Here is a 15,865-nt window from a genome sequence, read left to right as displayed (position 1 = left end):
GATGTAGTACTATGTTCCAAGAATTTATGTTATGGATGTAATACTATGTTCAGGTAATTATATTATAGGATGTATTACTATATTCAGTTATGTGTATAGATAATTCTTATTAGATATTATAGATGTATGTACTATATTCAAGTGTTATATTATAGATGTAAATACTATATTCCAGGCAATTTATATTATAGATATTATAGATTACTATATTTCAGGTAGTTATATTATGGATGTAGTACTATGTCCAGGTATTATATTATGGATATTATGGATTACTATATTCTATGTTCAAGTAGTTATGTTATGGACAGTAGTACTATGTTCAGGTAATTATATTATAGATGTGTGTTATAGATATTATAGATGTAGTACTATATTTCAAGTAGTTATGTTATAGATGTAAATACTATATTCAAGGATAATATTTATATTATAGATGTTCTTATTTCAAGTAATTATATTATAGATATAAATACTATATTCAAGTCCAATTATATTATATATTATAGATGTTTGAAATTCTATGTTCAGAGTAATTATATTATAGATATTATGAATGTAGTACTATATTCAGGTTTAGTTATATTATAGATGTAGTACTATGTTCAAATGAATTATGTTATGGATGTAGTACTATGTTCAGTAGTTATATTATAGATACTTATAGATTATATTATAGATAGTACTAAATTCTATGTTCAGGTAGTTATGTTATGAATGTATATAGATGTAGTACTATATTCAGTAATTTGTATTATAGATATTGGATGTGAATTACTATGTTCCATTAATTTATGTTATAGATTATAGATATAGTTACTATATTCCAAGTAGTTATATTATAGATATTATAGATGTAGTACTATGTTCATTTGATGTATTACTCAGAAATATTATAGATGTTATGGTAATTATATTATGATGTAAATACTATATTCAAATAATTATATTTATAGATGTAGTACTATATTCCAGGTAGTTATGTTATAGATGGATAGTACTATGTTCCAGGTTATATTAGATGTAGTACTATATTTCAGGTAGTTATGGATGTAGTACTATATTCAGGAAGATATATTATAGATGTAGTACTATAGATGAATTTATATTATATTATGTAGTACTATGTTCAGGTAATTATATTATAGATGTTATGGATGTAGTACTATGTTCAGGAGTTATATTACAGATGTTAGGATATACTACTATGTCCAGGTACTGTTATAGATATTATAGATGTTATTTAGTATATATAAAGATATTATTGTAATTATGTTATGTAGTAGTACTATGTTCAGGTAGTTGTGTTATAGATATTATAGATGCAATTCTATGTTCAGGCATTTTATATTATAGATGCAGTACTATATTCCAGAGTAGTTATAGTTATAGATGTTATAGAATGTAGTTCTATATGTCAGGTAGTTATATTATGGATGTTATAGATGTAGTACTATGTTCAGGTTAGTACTTATAATTTATGTTATAGATGTAGTACTATATTTCAAGTATTATATTATAGATGTAATACTATATTCAAGGCAGGTTGTGTATATATTATAGATGCAGTACTATGTTCAAGCAGTTTATTATTATGGATGTAGTACTATATTCCAGGTAGTTATGTTATAGATATTATAGATGCAGTACTATGTTCAGGTAAGTTGTTTTATAGATGTTATAGATGTAATACTATATTCAGGAATTATATTATAGATATTATGAATGTAGTACTATATTCCAGGCATTATAGATATTACGGAATTTACCATATTATAAATGTTATAGATGTAGTACTATGTTCAAGTAGTTATATTATAGATGTAGTACTATATTTCAAGTAAGTATATTATAAACGTAGTACTATGTTCAGGTAGTGGGTTTTATGGATGTTATAGATGTAGTACTATGTTCGGGGTAGTTATGTTATATATTATGATAGTACTATGTTCAGGTAGTTGTGTTATATTATGGATGTAGTACTATATTCAAATGAATTATATTATGGATGTTATGGATGTAGTACTATGTTATAGATGTAGTTATATTCAGGTAGATATTATAGATGTAGTTCTATGTTCCAGTAGTTATTTTATAGATGTTATGGATGTAGTACTATGTTCAGGTAGACCCAATATTATAGATGTTATAGATGTAGTTCTATGTTCAGGTAGTTATGTTATGGATGTTATGGATGTAGTACTATGTTCAGGTAGATTATGTTATAGATGTATAGATGTACTATGTTCAGGTAGTTAGTACTTTTGGATATAGTACTATGTTCAGGTAGTTATGTTATGGATGTAGTACTATGTTCAGGTAATTATGTTCTGAATGTAGTACTAGTTCAATGTATTTATATTATGAATATTATGGATGTAGTACTATATTCCAGGTAGTTATATTATTGATTTAGTTCTATGTTATAGTTGGCGTTATAGATGTAGTACTATGTTCAAGTAATTTGTATTATATATTATAGATGTAGTACTATGTTCAGGTAGTTATGTTATGGATGTTATAGATGTACTATATTTCAGGTAGTTATATTATAGATGTAGTACTATATTCAGGTAGTTATATTATAGATATTATAGATGTAGTACTATATTCAGGTAATTATATTCTAATTGTGTTATGGATTATATGTTATAGATGTAGTACTATGTTCAGAGTAGTTTGTTATGGATGTTATGGATGTAGTTCTATGTTGTTATGGATATTTATATTATGTTATGGATGTATTACTATGTTCCAGAAGTTCAAAATTTATATTATAGATATTATAGATGTAGTTCTATATTCAAGTAGTAGTTATATTCTTATAAGATATTATAGATGTAGTACTATGTTCAGGTAGTTGTAATTATATTATAGATATTATAGATGTAATACTATGTTCAGGTAGAATTTATATTATAGATGTAGTACTATATTCAGGCAATTATATTATAGATGTAGCACTATGTTCAGTAAGTACTATATTCCAGTAATTATTATGTTATAGATGTAGTACTATGTTCAGGCAGTTTATGTTATAGATGTAGTACTATGTTCAGGTAGTTTTTATAGATATTATAGATGTAGTACTATGTTCAGGCAATTTGTGTTATAGATATTATAGATGTAGTACTATGTTCAGGTAGTTGTGTTATAGGTATTATGGATGTAGTACTATGTTCAAGTAATTATATTATAGATGTAGTACTATGTTCAGGTAGATTATATATTATAAATGTAAGTACTATGTTCAGTAATTTAGGTATGTTATAGATGTAGTACTATGTTCAGGTAGTTATGTTATAGATGTAGTACTATGTTCAGGTAGTTATGTTATGAATTTTGTAGTTCTATGTTCAGGTAGTTATGTTATAGATGTTATGGATGTAGTTCTATGTTCAGGTAGTTGTGTTATAGATGTTATGGATGTAGTACTATGTTCAGGTAGTTGTGTTATAGATGTTATGGATGTAGTACTATGTTCAGGTAGTTATGTTATGGATGTAGTACTATGTTCAGGTAGTTATGTTATAGATGTAGTACTATGTTCAGGTAGTTGTGTTATAGATGTAGTACTATGTTCAGGTAGTTATGTTATAGATGTAGTACTATGTTCAGGTAGTTGTTTTATGGATGTTATGGATGTAGTACTATGTTCAGAGCATGTTCTGTTATTTATTACTGTCAAAATACCACTGTTTCCAGGAATCAACAGAGTTGCACCATTGACACCAGTTGGCTATTTGGAGAGTCCCTGAATGAGTCAGAGCTGGGTTCAAATACTACTCGATATATATTGCAAACAGTTAATCTGGGCTTTATTGAGTTTGCCTGGAGTAATTGAACCAATAGAATAGTGTCTACCGTACAAACCCTGCCCATACAGCACTTCAGACAGGCTAGATATGAAAGGATCTGAAATGTTTTAAACAGTATTTGAACCCAGGTCTGATACGAGGACAGATTTCTCTACTTCTTCGCCTTGACTGAGTGAGCATAGCCTTACTATTGAGAAAGACCGCCGAAAAAGCAGATCTGGCTCTCAAGAGAAGACAGGATATGTGCACACTGCCCACAAATGAGGTGGAAACTGAGCTGCACTTCCTATCCTCCTGCCCAATGTATGACCATATTAGAGACACATATTTCAGACAGACAGACAGACAGACAGACAGACAGACAGACAGACAGACAGACAGACAGACAGACAGACAGACAGACAGACAGACAGACATTTCAACATTTAGAATGAGAGAAAGAGAAAGAGAAAAAGGAAGGGAGAGGCATGAACTCTGACAGAGTCTGTTGATGAAGGTAGTCTGTATAACTTCATGAACACCCTCACTCTGGTGTGTGTGTGTGTGTGTGTGTGTGTGTGTGTGTGTGTGTGTGTGTGTGTGTGTGTGTGTGTGTGTGTGTGTGTGTGTGTGTGTGTGTGTGTGTGTGTGTGTGTGTGTGTGTGTGACAGACAGACAGACAGACAGACAGACAGACAGACAGACAGACAGACAGACAGACAGACAGACAGACAGACAGACAGACAGACAGACAGACAGACAGACAGACAGACAGACAGACAGACAGACAGACAGACAGTCAATAAGTACTCAAGAAGTACTCAACCCCTTTGTAATGTCAAGCCTAAATAAGTTCAGGACTAAGAATGTGCTAAAACAAGTCACATAATATTTTGGAAGGACTCACTCTGTGTTCAGTGATAGTGATATCTTTACATGTTCCAAGGACTCACTCTGTGTTCAGTGATAGTGATATCTTTACATGTTACAAGGACTCACTCTGTGTTCAGTGATATCTATACATTATCATGATTATGTGGCTGGAGACACTTTTCTTCATAGAAGTCCAATATCTTGACAACTTTACTGCTGAAATGCAAAACATAATGAAACAAATACCAAAATATAGTTTTTGAGTGATATTCCCATTGACGTTTAGTAACCTAGTTATAATATCCCTGTCTTCTCTACTATACTTCAGTTTAGTAACCTAGCTATAATATCTCTGTCTTCTCTACTATACTTCAGTTTAGTAACCTAGTTATAATATCTCTGTCTTCTCTATTATACTTCAGTTTAGTAATCTAGTTATAATATCTCTGTCTTCTCTACTATACTTCAGTTTAGTAACCTAGCTATAATATCTCTGTCTTCTCTACTCTACATCAGTTTAGTAATCTAGTTATAATATCCCTGTCTTCTCTACTCTACATCAGTTTAGTAACCTAGTTATAATATCTCTGTCTTCTCTACTCTACATCAGTTTAGTAATCTAGTTATAATATCTCTGTCTTCTCTACTCTACATCAGTTTAGTAACCTAGTTATAATATCCCTGTCTTCTCTATTATACTTCAGTTTAGTAACCTAGCTATAATATCTCTGTCTTCTCTATTATACTTCAGTTTAGTAACCTAGTTATAATATCTCTGTCTTCTCTACGCTACATCAGTTTAGTAATCTAGTTATAATATCTCTGTCTTCTCTACTATACTTCAGTTTAGTAACCTAGCTATAATATCTCTGTCTTCTCTATTATACTTCAGTTTAGTAACCTAGTTATAATATCTCTGTCTTCTCTACTATACTTCAGTTTAGTAACCTAGTTGTAATATCTCTGTCTTCTCTACTATACTTCAGTTTAGTAACCTAGCTATAATATCTCTGTCTTCTCTACTCTACATCAGTTTAGTAATCTAGTTATAATATCCCTGTCTTCTCTACTCTACATCAGTTTAGTAACCTAGTTATAATATCTCTGTCTTCTCTACTCTACATCAGTTTAGTAACCTAGTTATAATATCTCTGTCTTCTATACTATACTTCAGTTTAGTAATCTAGTTATAATATCTCTGTCTTCTCTACTATACTTCAGTTTAGTAACCTAGTTATAATATCTCTGTCTTCTCTACTATACTTCAGTTTAGTAACCTAGTTATAATATCTCTGTCTTCTCTCCTATACTTCAGTTTAGTAACCTAGTTATAATATCTCTGTCTTCTCTACTATACTTCAGTTTAGTAACCTAGTTATAATATCTCTGTCTTCTCTACTATACTTCAGTTTAGTAACCTAGCTATAATATCTCTGTCTTTTGTACTATACTTCAGTTTAGTAACCTAGCTATAATATCTCTGTCTTCTCTACTCTACATCAGTTTAGTAACCTAGCTATAATATCTCTGTCTTCTATACTATACTTCAGTTGAGTAATCTAGTTATAATATATGTCTTCTCTACTGTACATCAGTTTAGTAACCTAGCTATAATATCTCTGTCTTCTCTAATATACTTCAGTTTAGTAACCTAGTTATAATATATCGGTCTTCTCTACTATACTTCAGTTTAGTAACCTAGTTATATTAACTCTGTTTTCTCTACTATACTTCAGTTTAGTAACCTAGCTATAATATCTCTGTCTTCTCTACTATACTTCAGTTTAGTAACCTAGTTATAATATCTCTGTCTTCTCTACTATACTTCAGTTTAGTAACCTAGCTATAATATCTCTGTCTCCTCTCCTAAACTTCAGTTTAGTAACCGAGCTAAAGTTGCAATGTGGAGAATATGTATTTTCCTCGTGATTATACCCATGTGCTTATAATGCACTAGCCTCTGGAACAGAGTGCAATTTGGGATGAACAAATTGTTTAAAAAAAATAAAAAAAATAATTGCATCCCAACGAGGTCCAGAGTGCTGTGGTGTTGACACAGCACTTTTCAGGAAACTGGTTGAATAAGTCTCTCTGTTTCTCTGTCTCTCTGTCTCTCTCGGTCTCTCTGTCTCTATCTGTCTCTCTCTGTCTCTCTGTGTCTCCTCACAGGTCTTCATTTCAGTCTTCTGGGGAACCAAGAGGCCAGAGATTGCGGCCTGGGCTTCATAGCCAAAGGGAAACAATGTGATGATATAGATGAGTGTAAAGAGTGGGACAGTACCCCACCCTGTGTAAGAACTGCCACGTGTTACAACACACAGGGAAGCTTCTACTGTCAGTGTCAACCTGGGTTCAGATCCACAACGACTGACTACTTCACTCCTCTCACTGGGAAGTGTAAGGGTGGGTATTTAATTGTCTGTGTGTGTGTGTGTGTGTGTGTGTGTGTGTGTGTGTGTGTGTGTGTGTGTGTGTGTGTGTGTGTGTGTGTGTGTGTGTGGGGGGGATTATATTATTCTATGTGTAGGTGGGGAGGGGGGTGGAAAATGATATTATTCTATGTGTGGGTAGGGTGGGGGAATAATGATATTATTATATGTGTAGGTGGGGGGATAATGATATTATTCTATGTGTAGGTGGGGAGGGGTGGATAATGATATTATTCTATGTGTAGGTGGGGAGGGGTGGATAATGATGTTATTCTATGTGTAGGTGGGGAGGGGGTGGATAATTATATTATTCTATGTGTAGGTGGAGGGGAGGGGTGGATAATGATATTATTCTATGTGTGAGTGGGGAGGGGGATAATGATATTATTCTATGTGTAGGTGGGGGAGGGGTGGATAATGATATTATTCTATGTGTGGGTGGGGAGGGGGTGGATAATGATGTTATTCTATGTGTAGGTGGGGAGGGGGTGGATAATCATATTATTCTATGTGTAGGTGGGGAGGGGTGATAATGATATTATTTTATGTGTAGGTGGGGAGGAGGATAATGATTTTATTCTATGTGTAGGTGGGGAAGGGGGAGGATAATGATTTTATTCTATGTGTAGGTCGGGAGGGGTGATAATGATATTATTCTATGTGTAGGTGGGGAGGGGTGGATAATGATATTATTCTATGTGTATGTGGGGGAGGGGGTGGATAATGATATTATTCTATGTTTAGGTGGGGGGGGGTGGATAATGATATTATTCTATGTGTAGGTGGGGAGGGGGGAGGATAATTATATTATTCTATGTGTAGTTGGGGAGTGGGTGATAATGATATTTTTCTATGTGTAGGTGGGGAGGGGGGATAATGATATTATTCTATGTGTAGGTGGGGAGGGGTGATAATGATATTATTCTATGCGTAGGTGGGGGGAGGATCATGATATTGTTCTATGTGTAGGGAGGGGGGAGAGGGAGGGGTGGATAATGATATTATTCTATGTGTAGGTGGGGGGATAATGATATTATTCTATGTGTAGGTGGGGAGGGGTGGATAATGATATTATTCTATGTGTGGGTGGGGAGGGGGATAATGATATTATTCTATGTGTAGGTGGGGAGGGGGATAATGATATTATTCTATGTGTAGGTGGGGGGGATAATGATATTATTCTATGTGTAGGTGGGGAGGGGTGATAATGATATTATTCTATGTATAGGTGGGGAGGGGTGGATAATGATGTTATTCTATGTGTAGGTGGGGAGGGGGGTGGAAAATGATATTATTCTATGTGTGGGTAGGGTGGGGGAATAATGATATTATTATATGTGTAGGTGGGGGGGATAATGATATTATTCTATGTGTAGGTGGGGAGGGGTGGATAATGATATTATTCTATGTGTAGGTGGGGAGGGGTGGATAATGATGTTATTCTATGTGTAGGTGGGGAGGGGGTGGATAATTATATTATTCTATGTGTAGGTGGAGGGGAGGGGTGGATAATGATATTATTCTATGTGTGAGTGGGGAGGGGGGATAATGATATTATTCTATGTGTAGGTGGGGAGGGGTGGATAATGATATTATTCTATGTGTGGGTGGGGAGGGGGTGGATAATGATGTTATTCTATGTGTAGGTGGGGAGGGGTGGATAATCATATTATTCTATGTGTAGGTGGGGAGGGTGATAATGATATTATTTTATGTGTAGGTGGGGAGGAGGATAATGATTTTATTCTATGTGTAGGTGGGGAAGGGGGAGGATAATGATTTTATTCTATGTGTAGGTCGGGAGGGGTGATAATGATATTATTCTATGTGTAGGTGGGGAGGGTGGATAATGATATTATTCTATGTGTATGTGGGGAGGGAGGTGGATAATGATATTATTCTATGTTTAGGTGGGGAGGGGTGGATAATGATATTATTCTATGTGTAGGTGGGGAGGGGGGAGGATAATTATATTATTCTATGTGTAGTTGGGGAGTGGGTGATAATGATATTTTTCTATGTGTAGGTGGGGAGGGGGGATAATGATATTATTCTATGTGTAGGTGGGGAGGGGTGATAATGATATTATTCTATGCGTAGGTGGGGAGGGGGGAGGATCATGATATTGTTCTATGTGTAGGTGGGGAGAGGGAGGGGGTGGATAATGATATTATTCTATGTGTAGGTGGGGGGGATAATGATATTATTCTATGTGTAGGTGGGGAGGGGTGGATAATGATATTATTCTATGTGTGGGTGGGGAGGGGGGATAATGATATTATTCTATGTGTAGGTGGGGGGGATAATGATATTATTCTATGTGTAGGTGGGGAGGGGTGATAATGATATTATTCTATGTATAGGTGGGGAGGGGTGGATAATGATATTATTCTATGTGTGGGTGGGGAGGGGGGATAATGATATTATTCTATGTGTAGGTGGGGTGGATAATGATATTATTCTATGTGTAGGTGGGGGGGATAATGATATTATTCTATGTGTAGGTGGGGAGGGGTGATAATGATATTATTCTATGTATAGGTGGGGAGGGGTGGATAATGATGTTATTCTATGTGTAGGTGGGGAGGGGGTGGATAATTATATTATTCTATGTGTAGGTGGAGGGGAGGGGTGGATAATGATATTATTCTATGTGTGAGTGGGGAGGGGGATAATGATATTATTCTATGTGTAGGTGGGGAGGGGTGGATAATGATATTATTCTATGTGTGGGTGGGGAGGGGGGTGGATAATGATGTTATTCTATGTGTAGGTGGGGAGGGGTGGATAATCATATTATTCTATGTGTAGGTGGGGGAGGGGTGATAATGATATTATTTTATGTGTACGTCGGGAGGGGTGATAATGATATTATTCTATGTGTAGGTGGGGAGGGTGGATAATGATATTATTCTATGTGTATGTGGGGAGGGGTGGATAATGATATTATTCTATGTTTAGGTGGGGAGGGGGTGGATAATGATATTATTCTATGTGTAGGTGGGGAGGAGGAGGATAATTATATTATTCTATGTGTAGTTGGGGAGTGGGTGATAATGATATTTTTCTATGTGTAGGTGGGGGGGGATAATGATATTATTCTATGCGTAGGTGGGGAGGGGGGAGGATCATGATATTGTTATATGTGTAGGTGGGGAGAGGGAGGGGGTGGATAATGATATTATTCTATGTGTAGGTGGGGGGATAATGATATTATTCTATGTGTAGGTGGGGAGGGTGGATAATGATATTATTCTATGTGTGGGTGGGGAGGGGATAATGATATTATTCTATGTGTAGGTGGGGGGATAATGATATTATTCTATGTGTAGGTGGGGAGGGTGATAATGATATTATTCTATGTGTAGGTGGGGAGGGGTGATAATTATATTATTCTATGTGTAGGTGGGGGGGGGTGATAATGATATTATTCTATGTGTAGGTGGGGGAGGGGTGGATAATGATGTTATTCTATGTGTAGGTGGTAGGGGAGGGGTGGATAATGATATTATTCTATGTGTGAGTGGGGAGGGGGGAGAATGATATTATTCTATGTGTATGTGGAGGGGAGGGGGGATAATGATATTATTTTATGTGTAGGTGGGGAGGAGGATAATGATTTTATTCTATGTGTAGGTGGGGGGGGGGAGGATAATGATTTTATTCTATGTGTAGGTCAGGAGGGGTGATAATGATATTATTCTATGTGTAGGTGGGGAGGGGTGGATAATTATATTATTCTATGTGTATGTGGGGGAGGGGGTGGATAATGATATTATTCTATGTGTAGGTGGGGAGGGGTGGATAATGATATTATTCTATGTGTAGGTGGGGAGGGGGGTGGATAATGATATTATTCTATGTGTAGTTGGGGAGTGGGTGATAATGATATTTTTCTATGTGTAGGTGGGGAGGGGGGATAATGATATTATTCTATGCGTAGGTGGGGAGGGGGGAGGATCATGATATTGTTCTATGTGTAGGTGGGGAGAGGGAGGGGGTGGATAATGATATTATTCTATGTGTAGGTGGGGGGGATAATGATATTATTCTATGTGTAGGTGGGGAGGGGTGGATAATGATATTATTCTATGTGTGGGTGGGGAGGGGGGATAATGATATTATTCTATGTGTAGGTGGGGGATAATGATATTATTCTATGTGTAGGTGGGGAGGGGTGATAATGATATTATTCTATGTGTAGGTGGGGAGGGGTGATAATTATATTATTCTATGTGTAGGTGGGGAGGGGTGATAATGATATTATTCTATGTGTAGGTGGGGAGGGGGGTGGATAATGATGTTATTCTATGTGTAGGTGGAGGGGAGGGGTGGATAATGATATTATTCTATGTGTGAGTGGGGAGGGGATAATGATATTATTCTATGTGTATGTGGAGGGGAGGGGGGATAATGATATTATTTTATGTGTAGGTGGGGAGGAGGATAATGATTTTATTCTATGTGTAGGTGGGGAGGGGGGAGGATAATGATTTTATTCTATGTGTAGGTCAGGAGGGGTGATAATGATATTATTCTATGTGTAGGTGGGGAGGGGTGGATAATTATATTATTCTATGTGTATGTGGGGGAGGGGGTGGATAATGATATTATTCTATGTGTAGGTGGGGAGGGGTGGATAATGATATTATTCTATGTGTAGGTGGGGGGGGGGGTGGATAATGATATTATTCTATGCGTAGGTGGGGAGGGGGATAATGATATTATTCTATGTGTAGGTGGGGAGGGGGAGGATAATGATATTATTCTATGTGTAGGTGGAGGGGAGTGGTGATAATGATATTATTTTATGTGTAGGTGGGGAGGGGGGATAATGATATTATTCTATGTGTAGGTGGGGAGGGGGGAGGATAATTATATTATTCTATGTGTAGGTGGGGAGGGGTGCTAATTATATTATTCTATGTGTTGTTGGGGAAGGGGGAGGATAATGATATTATTCTATGTGTAGGTGGGGAGGGGGATAATGATATTGTTCTATGTGTAGGTGAAGAGGGGGGTGATAATGATATTATTCTATGTGTAGGTGGGGAGGGGGTGATAATGATATTATTCTATGTGTACGTGGGGAGGGGGATAATGATATTATTTTATGTGTAGGTGTGGGGGGGGGGGGTGATAATGACATTATGCTTTGTGTAGTTGGGGAGGGGGGTGATAATTATATTATTCTTTGTGTAGTTGGGGAGGAGGGAGGTAGGTGATAATGATATTATTCTATGTGTTGGTGGGGAGGGAGGTGATAATGATATTGTTCTATGTGTAGGTGGGGAGGGAGGTGATAATGATATTGTTCTATGTGTTGGTGGGGAAGGGGGAAGGTGCTGATAATGAGGGGGATAATGATATTGTTCTATGTGTTGGTGGGGAAGGGGAAGGGGCTGATAATGAGGGGGATAATGATATTGTTCTATGTGTTGGTGGCGAAGGGGGAAGGTGCTGATAATGCGGAGGATAATGATATTGTTCTATGTGTTGGTGGCGAAGGGGGAAGGTGCTGATAATGAGGGGGATAATGATATTGTTCTATGTGTTGGTGGGGAAGGGGGAAGGGGCTGATAATGAGGAGGATAATGATATTGTTCTATGTGTTGGTGGGGAAGGGGGAAGGTGCTGATAATGAGGGGGATAATGATATTGTTCTATGTGTAGTTGGGGAGGGGGCTGATAATGATATTGTTCTATGTGTAGTTGGGGAGGGGGCTGATAATGATATTGTTCTATGTGTAGTTGGGGAGGGGGCTGATAATGAGGGGGATAATGATATTGTTCTATGTGTTGGTGGGGAAGGGGGAAGGTGCTGATAATGAGGGGGATAATGATATTGTTCTATGTGTTGGTGGGGAAGGGGAAGGTGCTGATAATGAGGGGGATAATGATATTGTTCTATGTGTAGTTGGGGAGGGGGCTGATAATGATATTGTTCTATGTGTAGTTGGGGAGGGGGCTGATAATGATATTGTTCTATGTAAATTGTGTCATTGTGAACGTACGTACTGATGTATTCATGTGGAACAAACAGCTCATGCCAGGTGTGAGGCTGGGGTCTCAGTTTAGCTCGTGTTTGTGTCTGTGTGAATGTTACATGTTATGGGAACAAAACATTACTTTTGCAATATCTCCTCTGTTCTGTGCCATATTGAGAGTTTGTCGATCAGTGATCCCCCAAGTTCTCCTCTAGAACCACAGACTGTCCTGTTCTTTGATGTATTCCACAACTAGCACAGCTGATTCTAATGGCAACCTGATCATCAAGCCTTTCATTCCTTAAATCAGCTGATTCTAATGGTCACCTGATCATCAAGCCTCTCATTCCTTAAATCAGCTGATTCTAATGGCAACCAGATCATCAAGCCTTTCATTCCTTAAATCAGCTGATTCTAATGGTAACCAGATCATCAAGCCTTTCATTCCTTAAATCAGCTGATTCTAATGGTCACCTGATCATCAAGCCTTTCATTCCTTAAATCAGCTGATTCTAATGGTAACCTGATCATCAAGCCTTTCATTCCTTAAATCAGCTGATTCTAATGGTAACCAGATCATCAAGCCTTTCATTCCTTAAATCAGCTGATTCTAATGGTCACCTGATCATCAAGCCTCTCATTCCTTAAATCAGCTGATTCTAATGGTAACCTGATCATCAAGCCTCTCATTCCTTAAATCAGCTGATTCTAATGGTCACCTGATCATCAAGCCTTTCATTCCTTAAATCAGCTTTGCTAATGGTCATCTGATCATCAAGCCTTTCATTCCTTAAATCAGCTGATTCTAATGGTAACCAGATCATCAAGCCTTTCATTCCTTAAATCAGCTGATTCTAATGGTAACCAGATCATCAAGCCTTTCATTCCTTAAATCAGCTGATTCTAATGGTAACCTGATCATCAAGCCTTTCATTCCTTAAATCAGCTGATTCTAATGGTAACCTGATCATCAAGCCTTTCATTCCTTAAATCAGCTGATTCTAATGGTAACCAGATCATCAAGCCTTTCATTCCTTAAATCAGCTGATTCTAATGGTAACCTGATCATCAAGCCTTTCATTCCTTAAATCAGCTGATTCTAATGGTAACCAGATCATCAAGCCTTTCATTCCTTAAATCAGCTGATTCTAATGGTAACCAGATCATTTCATTCCTTAAATCAGCTGATTCTAATGGTAACCTGATCATCAAGCCTTTCATTCCTTAAATCAGCTGATTCTAATGGTAACCAGATCATCAAGCCTTTCATTCCTTAAATCAGCTGATTCTAATGGCAACCAGATCATCAAGCCTTTCATTCCTTAAATCAGCTGATTCTAATGGTCACCAGATCATCAAGCCTTTCATTCCTTAAATCAGCTGATTCTAATGGCCTTTCATTCCTTAAATCAGCCAGATCATCAAGCCTTTCATTCCTTAAATCAGCTGATTCTAATGGTAACCAGATCATCAAGCCTTTCATTCCTTAAATCAGCTGATTCTAATGGTAACCAGATCATCAAGCCTTTCATTCCTTAAATCAGCTGATTCTAATGGTAACCTGATCATCAAGCCTTTCATTCCTTAAATCAGCTGATTCTAATGGTAACCAGATCATCAAGCCTTTCATTCCTTAAATCAGCTGATTCTAATGGTCATCTGATCATCAAGCCTTTCATTCCTTAAATCAGCTGATTCTAATGGTAACCTGATCATCAAGCCTTTCATTCCTTAAATCAGCTGATTCTAATGGTAACCAGATCATCAAGCCTTTCATTCCTTAAATCAGCTGATTCTAATGGTAACCTGATCATCAAGCCTTTCATTCCTTAAATCAGCTGATTCTAATGGTAACCAGATCATCAAGCCTTTCATTCCTTAAATCAGCTGATTCTAATGGTAACCAGATCATCAAGCCTTTCATTCCTTAAATCAGCTGATTCTAATGGTCACCTGATCATCAAGCCTTTCATTCCTTAAATCAGCTGATTCTAATGGTCACCAGATCATCAAGCCTTTCATTCCTTAAATCAGCTGATTCTAATGGTCACCTGATCATCAAGCCTTTCATTCCTTAAATCAGCTGATTCTAATGGTAACCAGATCATCAAGCCTTTCATTCCTTAAATCAGCTGATTCTAATGGCAACCAGATCATCAAGCCAGATCCAAGCCTTCATTCCTTAATGGCAACCAGATTCAATTCCTTAAATCAGCTGATTCTAATGGTCACCTGATCATCAAGCCTTTCATTCCTTAAATCAGCTGATTCTAATGGCAACCAGATCATCAAGCCTTGCATTCCTTAAATCAGCTGATTCTAATGGCAACCAGATCATCAAGCCTTTCATTCCTTAAATCAGCTGATTCTAATGGTAACCAGATCATCAAGCCTTTCATTCCTTAAATCAGCTGATTCTAATGGTCCCCTGATCATCAAGCCTTTCATTCCTTAAATCAGCTGATTCTAATGGTAACCAGATCATCAAGCCTCTCATTCCTTAAATCAGCTGATTCTAATGGTAACCAGATCATCAAGCCTTTCATTCCTTAAATCAGCTGATTCTAATGGCAACCAGATCATCAAGCCTTTCATTCCTTAAATCAGCTGATTCTAATGGTCACCTGATCATCAAGCCTTTCATTCCTTAAATCAGCTGATTCTAATGGCAACCAGATCATCAAGCCTTTCATTCCTTAAATCAGCTGATTCTAATGGCAACCAGATCATCAAGCCTTTCATTCCTTAAATCAGCTGATTCTAATGGTCACCTGATCAT

General features: G+C 36.7%; 1 protein-coding gene across 12 annotated transcripts in view; it reads left to right on the top strand.

Moving 5' to 3' along the window:
* The window catches only part of LOC118382630 (adhesion G protein-coupled receptor E5-like), a 207,545-nt gene that overhangs the window by 62,551 nt on the left and 129,129 nt on the right, over positions 1 to 15,865 (top strand). For 9 of the 12 annotated variants that reach the window (XM_052528511.1, XM_052528512.1, XM_052528503.1 and 6 more), the window contains exon 2: positions 6,840 to 7,073. The exons of 1 other annotated variant lie outside the window; for it this stretch is intronic. In XM_052528511.1, the coding sequence (XP_052384471.1) occupies positions 6,840 to 7,073 (234 nt within the window). The remainder of the gene's footprint in view (positions 1 to 6,839; positions 7,074 to 15,865) is intronic. 2 more of the 12 variants (XM_052528507.1, XM_052528508.1) reach the window with 1 other exon arrangement.

Source organism: Oncorhynchus keta, chromosome 10 (assembly GCF_023373465.1).
Source record: "Oncorhynchus keta strain PuntledgeMale-10-30-2019 chromosome 10, Oket_V2, whole genome shotgun sequence".
Classification (NCBI taxonomy): domain Eukaryota; kingdom Metazoa; phylum Chordata; class Actinopteri; order Salmoniformes; family Salmonidae; genus Oncorhynchus; species Oncorhynchus keta.
Note: the sequence above shows the minus strand (reverse complement) of the source record. Positions and strands in the feature narration are given on the sequence as shown.